This window comes from Diaphorina citri, unplaced genomic scaffold, assembly GCF_000475195.1.
Source record: "Diaphorina citri unplaced genomic scaffold, Diaci psyllid genome assembly version 1.1 scaffold367, whole genome shotgun sequence".
Classification (NCBI taxonomy): domain Eukaryota; kingdom Metazoa; phylum Arthropoda; class Insecta; order Hemiptera; family Psyllidae; genus Diaphorina; species Diaphorina citri.
This window is the reverse complement of record NW_007377802.1, coordinates 92,583-109,666: the sequence shown is the minus strand read 5'-3', so window position 1 is coordinate 109,666 and position 17,084 is coordinate 92,583. Positions and strand designations below refer to the sequence as shown.

General features: G+C 42.0%; 1 protein-coding gene across 1 annotated transcript in view; it reads right to left on the bottom strand.

Moving 5' to 3' along the window:
• The window catches only part of LOC103508103, a 35,326-nt gene that overhangs the window by 13,167 nt on the left and 5,075 nt on the right, over positions 1-17,084 (bottom strand). Inside the window, exons 6-7 of the mRNA XM_026822799.1 lie at positions 13,855-14,004; positions 7,236-7,309 (exon numbers count right to left, since the gene is read on the bottom strand). Coding sequence (XP_026678600.1) covers positions 7,236-7,309; positions 13,855-14,004 — 224 coding nt within the window. The remainder of the gene's footprint in view (positions 1-7,235; positions 7,310-13,854; positions 14,005-17,084) is intronic.

The following is a 17,084-nucleotide window of genomic DNA, read 5'->3' as shown; positions in this document are numbered from 1 at the left end:
AAAAAAATTATGGACACCCTAGTCATTGCGCGAAATAGGTGGGAGGAACTTGTGGAAGTGAATACATAATATGTACGGGTATACCAGCACTACACCTCCCATTGAGGAAGCCCTCAATGTCCTTAACCCGCATATCATCAATCTTTTTTTTTTTTTTTTTAAGAGGTTTGACAGAGGGAACTTTAACTGCTATGGTCTTATCGTCCCGAAATCGAGGAGAGAAGGAAGACAGGATAGGAGAAAGCCAGCCGTTCCGAGAACGAACATTATCCCATCAGGATAAAATCCGCCCCGGGCGGGAATCGAACCCGCGGCCTAGCGCTTACAAGGCAGACGCACTACCAACTAAGCTAAGTAGGCTGGCATGTTTATGATTAAATTTGAATAAAAATTGTGACGGTGTTGTGACGACCAAGAACAGATGGTGTGACCACGTGAGAAAGGACATGGACTTGCGGTCAGACCGCCTGACAGACCTGGGTCTGAAGCTTTTCCCCGCCACACACATTCAATGGCAATAAAAATTGTGACGGTGTTGTGGCGACCAAGAGCAGATGGTGTGACCACGTGAGAAAGGACATGGACTCGCGGTCAGATTGTCTGACAGACCGCTGCACGTTGTTTGTCCGTGAGTGGTTAGCTTAACCGCTAGGTCACGGTTTCGATTCCCGCCCGAAGTGAACTTTATCTTGAACAGACAAGGTTTGTTCTCGGAACGGCTGGCTATGGTACTCTGGTTTAATGGCCCTTAAAAAAAAATCTCTTGCTTACTACAAGATTACAGGCCTAACGGCTAACGGCCCTTATTAACACAATAAAGATCAGTGTGACAATAGTTATATACACACCAGAAGTTAAAAATACCCAAGTACCTACTTATTAAAATAGGTACTCAAAAACAATATTCAAACAAATTCTATAATCTATCTATCAACAAAAGAAAATTCAAGGAAACTTACGACTCCAATCAAACTAGATTTGAACAGACTATCCATCCTATCGGAAAAAATCACCAAGGGAAAAAAATCTACCAATAAATTGGTAAATAGTATTAAAAAAAAACTGCGTAATAGGACGATTATGTCTCCTTGAAGATGAAAAAATTAATAAAATATATTATTAACCAATAGATCACGTAAGATTCTTCTCGTAAAACTCGTATTAAACACTCAACGCTGACTATAAACTGACTAACTGACTGATCTGAACTTAAGAACTCAAGTGGTAGTAGTAGTTACCAAACCAAGTAGTAAATGGTTGTTACTAAACCAAACACTCGTATAGTGAAAGTTCTGCGCGGACAAGGACCTCCACCTAACCCTTAGAGCTCCATTATTATGTGGTCAAAATCTCAAATAAATGAGGATAAAATTCAATGCCTCGGCTGGGATCGAACCCATGCCCTCCTGTTTACCAGGTGAGCGTCTTGACCACTACGCTACCGAGGCAGACCACCGAATATTTAACAAGCGTAGTGAAAGTAAGACTAACAAATTGCAGGTATCAAGGGGCTAAGAACCCCTCTCAATAGTCTGCGACAGCACGTTGATCGCATCAGCTCCCAATGGAGGAGTTGCCATTGGGAAAATATTTTTAATACTGATGGAACTTCTGATGTGTGTCTCTTCTCCTATAGCTCCTGATATTGTTTACTGGTGATAGATTTACTCCCACTCCTGTCAGGTAGTCAGGTAAATCTTAATCTTTCCTTGAAGTGATGCCAGATTGCCAGGATTTTGTCTAGGCTATAGCATCTAGCTCCGATAAAAAGTTCAGCCGGTTACATGACTTGCCCTATTATAGGGCAAGGAAAGTCAAAAGGCACATCTCTGTCTGCACAGAAGAATCTTGGGAACATTGTGGCATATGAGGAAATATCAGGGGAGATAGAAGGGTAGCAAAGATCCAGGTAAAATAAGAATCTTCTGGTTTACCAATATGCGGACTGGTTTGGAAAAAGCTCGGCAGAAATTTTCAAACCTATCTCCAAGAAGTAAAGCTTTAATTGTCTATTTTTTTACATATCCCGTTTTAGAGATGCATTATTTCTTTTGTGGCTAACCCATGGAGTCCTACATTAAAAACGCAGCAAGTATAGGTAATACATAACGACATTTATTTCAAATATTTATTTATTTAGGTAAAATATAATATGTACATATCTAACTCTTCTTGTTCACAATCTCATTGGTTGATAGCATTAGTCTTGGTTCATCTTCTCTAGTCTCTTCATTTCCATGTAGCATTCACATCACTTCTTGCTTGTGCATACTTTTTCAGGACTCTAAGTTTTTAGGCTGTTTTGAGTTTCCAACTGGTAACTTTCATTTCATATGTAGTTCTTGGATTTGGAGTTTTCAAATGCAATTTTTTACGATAGTTCTTTTTTAATGATTTTTTTTTCTTTCACATATTCTGAAATGACAAGAAGAATTACTCCCCCCCCTTTCCCATCCCCTTCAATAGTTTCCCTCCCTTATCGACTTCCCAGTCTAGATCCGTCCATAGCAGTCATATGGTCACGGTCTTGGTTAGAGAGAGGTCAGGCCTGTCATCTAACCCTGGGTTTTGTGAGAACCAGTGCCAGGTCAACCCTGGTCAAAGGTGCTATCTCTCCAAAACCCTTTACCCTGAGCTTTGTGAGAACCAGTGCCAAGTCAACCCTGGTCAAAGGTGCTATCTCTCCAAAACTCTTCAATATCAAATGCCCTCCCAACCTAACTAAGAAAGGTGCCAAGTCAACCCTGGTCAAAGGTGCTATCTCTCCAAAACTCTTCAATATCAAATGCCCTCCCAACCTAACTAAGAAAGAAGTGCCAAGTCAACCCTGGTCAAAGGTGCTATCTCTCCAAAACTCTTCAATATCAAATGCCCTCCCAACCTAACTAAGAAAGAAAAAACAAAGTCCCTTAACAAGAAGAAACCCCTAGCTAACCAACTTGCACTCAGTCACTCACGGTATCAGTAAACCTTACCGAAGTACGACTTACCGAGAGGAGCCGGGGTGCCACCCCCAGACCCGCTATGAGTTTCCCCATAGGGGCTGACCGGCCTTGGCTTTTGAGTTTCTTTTTTTATTCCGAACGAGGTTGAAAAGTCTGGAGAACCGGGACCCAAACAGGGCGGAGTCCCGGAACGACACCGTGCTTGTTACCACACGGATACAAATCCAACTAGAAACAGTCCTCGTGCAAGTAAAGAGTTGGTCTAGAAGACCTTAACGTGCTAGCCACTAGGACCCCAAACCTGACGGTCTGAGGTCAGAAGCGTGGGTTCGCAACGTTGTAATGATCTGCCATAGGGCGTCTCGACATGGCAGATCCAATCCGACTTTTTAAAATGCAGAGGTAGCTCTAAGTTCAGAGGTTGGATTCCAGAACAAGTAAGGTGGATATCGCCTTACCTGACTTTGTTTCACTGTTGGAGGAAGCACTGTGCAATATAGCTTCCATGGATATCGCCTTACCTGACTTTGTTTCACTGTCGGAGGAAGCACTGTGCAATATAGCTTCCACTTTTAGAGATTTTCTACCATTGCACATGTGACATGTTTGGCAACAATATTTTTTTGCTGTCACATTGATCTGGACACACTATAACTACTATAAGTAGGTAGGTATCTAGGTTGGAAAAAGGGGGAATAAAATATTCTAGTCGGTTGGTAGGTAAGTACTGTAAGTAGGTACTTAGGTACTCGTCACTAGAATATTCCATTCCTCCTCTTTTATCCAGGCAAAAACCCTCCTCCTTTATCCAGGCTTGGGACTGGCATAAGTGGTGTGCTATTTCTAGCATCCACTTATGGCGGAGTTACCTCATGCCTTCCTCATTATAGTGGTGCAATATTAGACTGTTGACATAAAGGGCCTAAATGTCTTTCCTACTTCGACACTATTCGACAGACTAAATAAAGCTCTACATATCCTTCGATTTCTCTCGATGAAGTTTCTTGTAACTTGATTTATTGATCATCTTGTGAATATGTGGGAAATAATCCACAGTGGTAGCATTCACATCTTAATCAACTCTAAAGTTCATTTCACCTTCATTTTGTTTGAAATTTCAATATTTCAACCTACCTTGGTTAAGTACCCATAGGTGGAGACATACCAAACGTATCAAGATACAGTTTCGTTGTTGCTAAGATACGGTTTCGTTGTTGCTATGTTGCTATTAATCCCATTGTGAGATAGTTTTTTTTTATATAGAATTATTACTCCCAGAGAAAGTCGCGTGTAATTCACACCACGGTAAACTTTGACCGGAATACCGGCTTGCAATAGAATAAGAATAGGTACTCTTGTGATGTATGTATATCTATAGAGCTATCAGATACCAGAGTACATAGCTATCATGGGAGAAATGAAGAAATAGATCTTGTAGAGGTACCTATAACTTACCTATCTACAACCTGATGTTGTAGATACCCATGGTACCTACTGAACTTTGTGATTACGACCAGGTAGTCCTTTAAGTCGAACCAAAGTGTATATCGATTAACAAGTAGGTAACAATGGGGAGATAGTATTTCGATTGTAAAGTGGGTAGGTACTATTAATTTTTTGGCCTCAGAAAAAACAATAAAACAGAATGATCAACATAGTATGTTAGAGTTTAGATGCAATATTGTGATCAACAAACTGTTGGTGGATCTGTATATATATATCAGAGGAAACATGCTCATATATTATATTTTATATCTTGAGACACCCTGTACACAACAAGATATTTAAAAAAGAGGTATGGGGAACTGTAACTGCTAAGGAAGTTCTTATCGTCCCGAAATCGAAGAGAGAAGGAAGACAGGATAGGCGAAAGCCAGCCGTTCCGAGAACGAACCTTATCTGTTTAGGACAAGGTTTGCCTCGGGCGGGAATCGGCGACCTTGCGCTAATGCGCTTACAAGAAAGGCCCGCGAGAGAAAGGCAGTAGGGGTCTTTACAAGGCAGGCGAGCGAGAACATCAGGGCTGGTTATCGTGTGAACGCGCCCTTAGCTTTATTTGCAAAGTCATTTATTTTGATTAGTGAATTTTTTTTTCCAAAACTCCATGTTACCCCCTTATAAAAGCTTTCCTCTTCCTTCTCCTCCTCTTCTTCTTGGTTCTTCTTCTTCTCCTCCTTCTTCTTCTTCTTCTTCTTCTTCTTCTTCTTCTTCTTCTGCTTCTTCTTCTTCTTCTCCGCCTCCTCCTCCTTATTCTTCTTTCATGTTAATATTCTTTCGCTTCTAAATGTTCTAATGCTACTCTAATGTTCAATTCTATTCTACTCTATTCCATTCTATTCTATTTCATATTATCTAATGCTGTGCTTCTAACAAACATAATATCATACACACCCCGTGTTTCCGACAATTCTGACATCTCTCTCTCTCCCTCTCTCTTCGTTCCTATTATCCTTTCTTTTTCTCTTACTTTCTTCCTGTCTCTCTTTGTCTTTCTCTTTTCGTCTCTCCTCTTTGCTCTTCGTTTCTCCGTTTCTCTCTACCTTTCCTTCCTTTGAATTTGATTGTTAGCTTACACCTTAGGACTCAATATTGTTCTACCAAGCTCCTATTCAAATAAAGACCTAAATGTTGAAAAGATTAAGTAAAACCATGTAAAAAGTCATCTGAAGGGATCACGTCAGAATTTTTGGAGACTTAAGAGCCTTTATTCACACATGAGCACATTTGAAATTTTATTGATGACGCTAAAAAAAGAGGGGAAAGGAGGGGAGGAAAAAATTTAGCCAAAAAATCTGAAGAAGCTAAACACAAAATGACGAGTTTTAATTTCATGCAATTGTTTACATTGGCATTGGTCGTATTGATGTTACTGCTGCTGTTATTATTATCGCTGCTATTGTTATTGTTGTAGACATTGACATTGGGCGTATTGTTGCTCTTGCTTTGGTTGCCAACAGACACATTCCTATCTTCTTCACTCGTTTCTTCGATCGTCGAGTAATTATCATGTAGAAAATTTGTTCGCCCGGGCCCACCGGGGTCTTCTTTACAAGGACTAGAATCTTTCCGATGTGAGTTCTTGTCTATTCTGTTTGAGCTTTTCGATTTGTCTACATGGTCGCTATCGTTGAGCTTGGCATTTGTACTGATATCTTCACTTCTGGTTTGATTGTCTTGGTCCTCTCTTTCATTCACGCAAAATCTGTCACTTACATCCACGCTTTCGTTAAGTCTTTCATTTAGACCACTTCTTTCGTTTGGACCTCCTTTTTCACCTATTCTATCACTAATGACACTACCAAGTCTTTCATTTAGACCCGCTCTATCGCTTGGACCTCCACCTAATCTATCACTAACACTATTATTGCTTTGATTCAAAAACGAATTCCCATCTGTTTCACCGTCTCGCACGTCAATGTAGAAACACGAGTCAAACGTGTTCTGTTTCATATACTTGTACTTCTTGTGGGCGCTCAGCCTTGTGGCGTCCTCCATGGTCGAATCTAGGCTCAATATCTGGCTGAGTATTTTGTTCTGAGAGGTTTGCGACTTCCCGGGGGCTTGCGATTTCCCGGCGTTTCGCGGACTTCGGTGCAGCTGTACCGCGTGTTCCTGAGAGGTTCGCCCCGGCCCCGGGGATGTTTGCAGACTTCGGGAGGAGTGGTTGCTGCGGGCTTCGGTGGGGGAGAGGTCGATGGTGGTGGACGGTCCAGTTCGTCCGTACAGGATGAGGTTTTCGTCCAGTCTGTTGAATAGAGATATTGGGAATGAGAAGGTTTAGTGGTAGGTATAACAGAATTCAAGAGTTGTTACATATTGTTGAGACTTCATTGCAACGGTCAAATCGGTCAATACATTAATTAGCAACAGCAACGAGTGTCCATGATAAAGTACCTGGCCTCCGGAGGAGCGGCCCCCTTGCTCACCGACGGCCGAATGAGGGGCGGGGGCTTCTTGAGCTTTTCGATGATGTCTGGAAAAAATAAGTCAGAAAAGATGTTAATTTAATTTTTAAAAATAAATGTAAAAATTCCTAAACCTAACCAGGATTTTACACCTATCAGCTTCTGACAAGAGGATCTGTCAACTCAAAGACCCATAAACGGGAATGTGGAGCGGTTTTAGGTACATTATATTACGGATTTATACTACCTATTCTAAAGAATTTCGATTTGTGTGGGGGTCTCAAAGTCCTTCTGTACTCTGTAGTAGCAACACCGAACATCCCGTTTAGAATGGGTACTAACTTGCCCTAATGCCCACCACTCACGCCCAGACAGTCTGTTTGGCCTCCGGAGGAGCGGCCCCCTTGCTCACCGACGGCCGAATGAGGGGCGGGGGCTTCTTGAGCTTTTCGATGATGTCTGGAAAAAAGAAGTCAGAAAATCAGAAAAGATGTTAATTTAATCTTAGAATAAGTTACCATCGTAACTTGGGAGAGTGTTATGTATTGTAAACATTTATTAAAAATAAATGTAAAAATTCCTAAACCTAATCAGGATTTTACACCTATCGGCTTCTGACAAGAGGATCTGTCAACTCAAAGACCCATAACGGGAATGTAGAGCGGTTTTTGGTATATTATATTACGGATTTATAGTACCTATTCTAAAGAATTTCGATTTTTGTGGGGATCTCAAAGTTCCCTCTGTGGTAGCAACACCCCGTTTGGCATGGGTACTAACTTGCCCTAATGCTCGCCACTCACTCTGAAACCTTGTGATAGAGGATAGACCGTGGTCTGCGAGATAACGTGTGTAGCGGAAAAAGCTCGAGACCTAGATCTACGAGACCGCGGTTTGTCAGACAATCTGAGTATGAGTGGCGGGCAAAACACTCCCTTTAGAAAACTAGCACAGCCTGTGGAGGGTGGAGTACTAACTTACCCTCTGGAGTAAGACTCAGCATACAGAAAGGCTCGCCCCTTGAGACCATCTATCAGACCGAGGTCTGTGAGACCATCTATCAGACCGAGGTCTGTGAGACCATCTATCAGACCGAGGTCTGTGAGACCGTCTATCAGACCGAGGTCTGTGAGACCATCTATCAGACCGAGGTCTGTGAGACCGTCTTAACGTGAGTAGCGGAAAAAGCTCGAAACCTAGATACATATATGAGACCGCAGTCTGTCAGACGGTTTCAACATGAGTAGGAGGCATAACATGCCCTTTGGAATACTGGCACAGCCTGTGGAGTGTGACTATCCGTTCAGGATAAAATCTGCGACCCAGCTCGCTTTTTTTAGGGATCAAAATAGTTCTCTAATAGATAAAGGAATAGATCAAAGATTTCTTTTAGTTTTCTGAAGTTCAAACCCATTCTCGACTAGTGTTAGAGTAGACTTACCTCAACTCGCCAGATCAGGAAAGTTGTGAAGCTTGTGTTGATGTTGGCGAAGGCTGGATCAACCCCCGCGGTTGATGTTTCTGACATTTTGAATTTTCTGAACTTTTTCAAGCCCTGAAACAAAAATAAAATAGGTAAACTTTTAGTAGGTATTTAGTATGGAGATAAGATGTCCAATTCTATAACTATGAAATTTAGACCTAGCTGATAAAGCGCTAGGAAGCTTTTCCATTACATCCTTTAAGTTTCTTCCTTCCCAATCAAGCAGGCCTAGGCGTTATTATTTAACAGTGCCTTAATGTAGATAGTAGGTACCTAATTTATTTATCTTTTCTTTGTTATTTCAGATGAGATTGTCTTTGATTATTTCAGATGAACCTTGTCTTGATCCTCTTGTTTAGGTTTACGATACGGTGCAGCGGTTAAGGTACTTTTCCTCTTGAATAAGCCTCCTATTGGCATTCGTTTATTCGTTAGGCATTCTTTAGTTTGAGGTGTACACTATACAGCTCCTAGTCTTCTAATAATGTCGATTCAGCTTGCGGTTTGTAATTTTGTGTTGCGGTCCTGAGCTGTCTTCAACATTTTAATTTTTAATCAAACTGAAGATTTTTAGGTATTTTAATGTGTAAGTACCTTGCGGTGATAACTGTGTTTTTAAATATCTTTTTCTGTGATATTGTTTTTTTTTATATATGTATATTGTATATATATATAATTTTGCCTTATTTGTAATTTATGCAATTTAAGGTAGTATTAAGTTAGTATATGAGATAAAAATTGTCTCTATTCTCTTTTTGTTTCCTCCGCTTCAGTTTTTTTTGTAGATTTAGCCTAAAAGTCTTCTTTAGAAGAAATCACCGCTCACCAACAGGTCTTTCTTAATGAATTCACATGACAGATGGAATTATAGGCTAGGCAATAGGCATAGATAGATAGGTACCTACAATATATCTTGTCAGTTGCCTCCAGTCATGTCTGTTTTCCACCTTTGTCTTGGGTACTCGTAAATAAATATTACGTTCAGATTTTTGCACACACCGCACACACGTCTTTGTGGTTTTAGATCTCAAACTTAAACTTTCAAACCACAATCATCAAATAACACCTTTCTTCTGGCGAACAACTGCAAATCTCGATTATTCTGAAATTCAAGAATTAGTACTTTCGTACCTATAATTTTATCCGTGTTAATAGAGTTGTTCTACGAAAGTTGCATTTACGAGAGTGTTTGGATTCAAAAAAGGCGTATGAAATTAGATTTGTGGCTTTCAAACAAATGGCACACGTACCGTCTGTGGGATGAGAGAAAACAATATAATAGCACCTATTATTAGGTTTTAGGTAACTGTACACTGTACCTGAATTAGGTACTGGATACCCACAGGTGCATTCAGCATTAGAAGGATCAGTTATCAAAACCCAATTTGATTCCTGAATCCTGAATGCCATCACTTTCATTTGCGAAATTCTCTGACTATAAAAATGACCAAGAAGGATTTTGCAATTACCGGTAACGGAAATTATCCACTTACCTGTGCTAGTAGATTGAGAGACCTACATCTATTTCAGAATGAACAAAGGTTTCTTACCTGTTGTAATTTTAATACGGTTCGCCTGAATGAAAGTTAATACAATGAGAATGTGCATTGTAATTACTTCGGATATTACAATAATGGCATAAAAAAATAACACAACAGCGAGCGAGTGAAGTTTAATTACTTTAATGGGCGATCAGCAATCTGTAGGTATGGTAGGTTGCGAATTAGGAATATGGTAGGTTGCGAATTAGGAAATTTATTAGCTGGACCGTAATGGAAATTTTTTCTTGCAAATATAGGTGCTATTATATTGTTTTCTCTCATCCCACAGACGGTACGTGTGCCATTTGTTTGAAAGCCACAAATCTAATTTCATACGCCTTTTTCGAATCCAAACACTCTCGTAAATGCAACATTCGTAGAACAACTCTATTAACACGGATAAAATTATAGGTACGAAAGTACTAATTCTTGAATTTCAGAATAATCGAGATTTGCAGACGTTCGCCAGAAGAAAGGTGTTATTTGATGATTGTGGTTTGAAAGTTTAAAACCCTTTTCTTGAATTTTCAGAAACTCGAGCTTGTAGCAGTTCCTCCAGAACAATATGGTCGCTTCTATGAAGGAGATTCATATCTGGTGTTCGCAGCATCCGAGCCTGGAAAAAATATTGGCCCCTCTTCCAAGGTGAGTTTTAGTCCGCAGGTGCTGGGTTCGAATCCCGGCCAAGGTCAAAATGTGTCGCGCGACACGTTTCCACTATGCGATTTTTGTCGCGCGACTCTGTCGCGCGGCAAAAATCGCGTTGGTGGAAATCCACCTTTAGTAGGTTAGTAGAATTTGGAAAATTTTGAACACTTAATTTGGATACGGTGTCTCCAAACAAACAGTACCGGGGCATGGTCAAACCCACGACCCCCGCACAGCAAGGCCCTGCAACACAACCACAAAAGTTACATTCACTTCAAGACTGCTAATATCCACTAATTATTTCTACTCGAGTATGACTTAACAATCTCTCTACCAGTCTACCCCAACAACCTGCAATAAGCTACACTACACTAAACATGGTTAGACTGTGGGGTTAAAGGGACTTTTCAGTCCTATCCCAGCAGGTAGGGCGCCTCCTTTGTAAGTACTCGCGGGTGAGCGCTGCGCTCACATACGCTTTTTCCCGGTAAATTTAAGTTCCCTTGAAATTTTTGATCAGAATTTGAGAATTAGTGACCTACTTTTTTCGAAGATGTTTTGACACTGGTCTACCTGTATGAAGTCCAATCCTCAGCCGCAGGGGTGTGTAGGGTAAATGCCGAATCTTGAAGCGTCCACTGTGGTGTAAAAGGTCTAAGGCCATGGTGGCTATTTGATCTGCGTGGTCCGGGATTCGAACCGGCAACCCTCCAACTACCATGTAGGCATCGCCAATGGTTTCCACCTGTGGGAGAGAGAAAAGAAAATAAGATAATTTAATCTTTTTTTCAATCTCGTTCTAACCGTCACGTCACTTCGGCGCGGCGATAGCACGTTGAATCTACCAGTTCCCGATGGATCACGCAACGTTGTGTGTGGTTGGTATTCGGATTGGACTGGACTTTCAGTCTGTCCCTACTCACTGATCTGGTTCGGGTGAGTATAAAACCCGTGATCTCTGCATTATGGAGTTAGGGATAATCCTTTTCCCTGTATCGAGGATTGATATCCGGATGTTTGGCCATCTGGGAAATCACGTGTTGGTAATATTGCCAGCTCACTCAAGCTGGGTGAGGAGGCAGGTAGCTTGTCCCCCAACCAAGGTTTACCATCACCAAAAACTTGATGTTTAAGGTACTCGTACCTATGTACCTAACTTAACAGGCAAGTAGATTTAAATAACATTTTTTTAAAAATTATTATTATTATTTTTTATTTATTTTACCTTTTTTTGAATTACCCCTTACCTTGTAAACGTTATAAGCGTTGATCGTAGCGTCAAAACAGGTGTACAAGTCGTTCAGCAGATCCACCACTTCAAACGGTGTAGAGTAGGCGGAGATTGTGGTAAACCCGACAATGTCCGAAAAGTAGATCGTCACTTCTCGGAAGTCTTCGGGGTCCACCGGCATTCCGAGCTTGAGCTTTTCAGCCACGGAGCTGAAAATGAAGACAGATACATAAATACCTATGTGTACCTATGCGTATTTTTCTTGTTCAATCTAAGATGATTCCCCTTTCCTGAGGCCCGTTTCCCCTCTTTTAAAGGAAAATGCGAAAATTTAGTTTAATCAAGTTTAAACTAGGAGGCGTGGTAGCGCTTGTACATAAACCATTGAAAACAATAGAGGATATCAAGGCATTTGCAGCAATGCCAGCTTAAGTAGTCTTCTGCAGATTATGACGATGGGTCAGCTCCCTGGTTAGGGGTCCACTGCGCTCGCCTTGCACGCGGGAGACCCGGGTTCGATTCCCGGCGGTGTCAAGAAATTTGTATCATCCAAACTATCAGACCGAGGTCTGTGAGACCATCTATCAGACCGAGGTCTGTGAGACCATCTATCAGACCGAGGTCTGTGAGACCATCTATCAGACCGAGGTCTGTGAGACCATCTATCAGACCGAGGTCTGTGAGACCATCTATCAGACCGAGGTCTGTGAGACCATCTATCAGACCGAGGTCTGTGAGACCATCTATCAGACCGAGGTCTGTGAGACCATCTATCAGACCGAGGTCTGTGAGACCATCTATCAGACCGAGGTCTGTGAGACCATCTATCAGACCGAGGTCTGTGAGACCATCTATCAGACCGAGGTCTGTGAGACCATCTATCAGACCGAGGTCTGTGAGACCATCTATCAGACCGAGGTCTGTGAGACCATCTATCAGACCGAGGTCTGTGAGACCATCTATCAGACCGAGGTCTGTGAGACCATCTATCAGACCGAGGTCTGTGAGACCATCTATCAGACCGAGGTCTGTGAGACCATCTATCAGACCGAGGTCTGTGAGACCATCTATCAGACCGAGGTCTGTGAGACCATCTATCAGACCGAGGTCTGTGAGACCATCTATCAGACCGAGGTCTGTGAGACCATCTATCAGACCGAGGTCTGTGAGACCATCTATCAGACCGAGGTCTGTGAGACCATCTATCAGACCGAGGTCTGTGAGACCATCTATCAGACCGAGGTCTGTGAGACCATCTATCAGACCGAGGTCTGTGAGACCATCTATCAGACCGAGGTCTGTGAGACCATCTATCAGACCGAGGTCTGTGAGACCATCTATCAGACCGAGGTCTGTGAGACCATCTATCAGACCGAGGTCTGTGAGACCATCTATCAGACCGAGGTCTGTGAGACCATCTATCAGACCGAGGTCTGTGAGACCATCTATCAGACCGAGGTCTGTGAGACCATCTATCAGACCGAGGTCTGTGAGACCATCTATCAGACCGAGGTCTGTGAGACCATCTATCAGACCGAGGTCTGTGAGACCATCTATCAGACCGAGGTCTGTGAGACCATCTATCAGACCGAGGTCTGTGAGACCATCTATCAGACCGAGGTCTGTGAGACCATCTATCAGACCGAGGTCTGTGAGACCATCTATCAGACCGAGGTCTGTGAGACCATCTATCAGACCGAGGTCTGTGAGACCATCTATCAGACCGAGGTCTGTGAGACCATCTATCAGACCGAGGTCTGTGAGACCATCTATCAGACCGAGGTCTGTGAGACCATCTATCAGACCGAGGTCTGTGAGACCATCTATCAGACCGAGGTCTGTGAGACCATCTATCAGACCGAGGTCTGTGAGACCATCTATCAGACCGAGGTCTGTGAGACCATCTATCAGACCGAGGTCTGTGAGACCATCTATCAGACCGAGGTCTGTGAGACCGTCTTAACGTGAGTAGCGGAAAAAGCTCGAAACCTAGATACATATATGAGACCGCAGTCTGTCAGACGGTTTCAACATGAGTAGGAGGCATAACATGCCCTTTGGAATACTGGCACAGCCTGTGGAGTGTGACGTACTAACTTACCCTCTGGAGTAAGACTCAGCATACAGAAAGGCTCGCCCCTGACCACCACTTCCTGGATGATGATCCCAAAGCTATACACGTCCCCAGGTTGAGAACCCCTGAGTCTGTGGGCCTCGTCTCGTAACAGCTCTGGTGCGGTCCATAGCAATTCTGAGAACCGATGAAAATCTTTTTTCATTTGGTACCGATGATATATCTGCTAAATTTCTGAGGTTCTTTGTCGTAGCATCCCCATCGCGTAATGTGTCTTCTGTTGTCCCTCATCAGATGGGTGAGAGGGGACACAATACTTCTTTTTTGATCAACATTTTCTGCATGCGTTTCCAATAGGCTAACCGTACCCCTAAAGGTGGAAACACGGTACTATCACGTCTATCAGAACTATCATGAACGAAATCACCTACTATTACATACATATTATCGGAGAACTTTGAACCACATATTTCTAACTCCCTATGAGATCACTGGAGCTCACGTGACCTGATAGTTGTGTGTATCTACCTTATGTTACTGTAACAAATAGGTAATAGATTCTTTCTTGTTCCAATTTTATTTAGTCTCTCTAACCATTGGTGTGCCTTCCCCTATTGTAAAAACACACTCACCCCGGGCAGTTTTCCAAGGATAGGTAGGTATGTCAACGCCGGATCATATCTTGTTGACTTTTTGTTGGTCTAATCAATTATTTGATCTTCTATTTAGGTAATGAATTATTTTTGGCCACATAATTGACTTTTCAATTAAACATCATACCTATTTATTTAATTTACTTTGCCTTTAATAAATAATTTTAAATAATTAATTTATTTGTCTGTTTGTTTGGTTGGTTGGTTGGTTGGTTGGTTGGTTGGTTGGTTGGTTGGTTGGTTGGTTGGTTCTTTGGATGGTTGATTAATTGATTGAATGTTTGTTTGTTTGTGTTGTTTGTTTGTTTCCCAGCGGGCATCGATGACGCAATTCCGGGACGTCAGGTTACCATGGAGACGGTGTGGTACGGAGTGAAGATACCGCATACCCTGGGAGAAAGAGAATAGATGTCATAGGAGAACTAGAAGGGTTAATATAGTGTTTGGAGTTGGAGGACAAGAAGGGGTTAAATGATTATATGTGTTTTTATTTAATAGTGCGGTCAATACCCTGGGAGAAAGAGAATAGATGTCATAGGAGAACTAGAAGGGTTAATATAGTGTTTGGAGTTGGAGGACAAGAAGGGGTTAAATAATGATATGTGTTTTTATTTAATAGTGCGGTCGCCCTTTCAGATATAAACCACGCAAACGTTGCTTATCTTCAGTGATCTCTGATCGATTTCGGGACGATAAGACCTTAGCCGTTACTACTTTCTATATCAAACCTCTTTGAAAAGAATAAATAAAAATAATGCATGGCTTTCTAACGCCGGGGTCACAGGTTCGACACTCACCCGAACCAGATCCGTGAGCAGAGACAGTCGGAAGGTCCAATCCAGTTTGATCTCGTCTTGAACCAGCACATCCTCCAGGGACCCCCGACAGCAGAACTCCCACACCAAGGCGGGCCCCGTCGGGTCCCACAGGAACCCGATGAATGGGTTGAGGTTCTCGTGACGGAGCCCTTGTAACTGTTAGAATAGAATAGAATTAGAATAGAGTAGAATTGAATAGAATAGAAATAGAATGTCAGAAGTAGAATCTTAAGGTAAACTCTGTAGAGACTGGTCTTGTGAGACCAAGTCTAGCAGTAATGCAGTATAGCGAAAAAGTCTACAATGTACTGGCAGTTATTCCTGAGTTTACCTGTAGTAAATGATCCACGGATTTAGACTTTAGTTCAATAGTGTTCCCGTGCAGAGGTACAGGTTTCATTTGTACAAGGTCACCCTGTAAGAAAACAAAAGCATTTAAATTTTTGTCCATCCGGGCGTCAGATATTTCTAAAAGCAGAAAATAATCAACAGTATGTACGTACGTCTGTCAGCTTAGTTAACTTGGTGGGTAGCGTGTCTGCCTTGTGTGTGGTCACGAGTTCGATTCCCGCCCGGGGGGCGAATTTCATCCTAAACATATAAGGTTCGTTCTCAGAAAAAGCCAGCCGGGCTTTTTCCTATGCTGTCTTACTTCTCTTTTCCCTTCCAGGTTCCGCTCGCCCCTGACCACCACTTCCTGGATGATGATCCCAAAGCTATACACGTCCCCAGGTTGAGAACCCCTGAGTCTGTGGGCCTCGTCCCGTAACAGCTCTGGTGCGGTCCATAGCAATTCTGAGAACCGATGAAAATCTTTTTTTATTTGGTACCGATGATATATCTGCTAAATTTCCGAGGTTCTTTGTCGTAGCATCCCCATCGCGTAATGTGTCTTCTGTTGTCCCTCATCAGATGGGTGAGAGGAGACACAATACTTCTTTTTTGCGTTTCCACTAGGCTAACCGTACCCCTAAAGGTGGAAACACGGTACTATCACGTCTATCAGAACTATCATGAACGAAATCACCTACTATTATATTACATATTATCGAGCTAAATTTCCGAGGTTCTTTGTCGTAGCATCCCCATCGCGTAATGTGTCTTCTGTTGTCCCTCATCAGATGGGTGAGAGGAGACACAGAATTTCTTTTTTGATCAACATTTTCTGCATGCGTTTCCACTAGGCTAACCGTACCCCTAAAGGTAGAAACACAGTACTATCACGTCTATCAGAACTATCATGAACGAAATCACCTACTATTACATATTATCGGAGAACTTTGAACCACATAACTCCCCATGAGATCACTGGAGCTCACGTGACCTGATAGTAAAGGTGTTGTGGTTCTCGAGATAGAGCGATCAGTGTGTGAACTATGAAATGTGAACTGTGAATGGATCTTGTTTTTATAATATAAGATACTTTTTGTTACCATCTGTATATTTAATAAAGTTTGATCCAATTGTGTAATAATAATAATAGTAGCAGTTACAATCAATGTGGTATCTTAAGGCTAAATATTGAGAAATCACATTGATTGATCTCAGGTACCATAAGCTTTGTACAAAACAATGCAGTTACAGTTCCTCATGGCCTTCGGGGGTAAAAATGGATGTTTCGAAATTCCATTTTTAGGAATTCAATGTGAATCATTAGTGGGACCTAACCTAACCTAACCTAATCATTTGACTTTATGGAGACACTGTATGTATGTATGTATGTATGACTTACATTATAGCGAGCTTTCCGGTCCACTCTCCCCATGAGATCACTGGAGCTCACGTG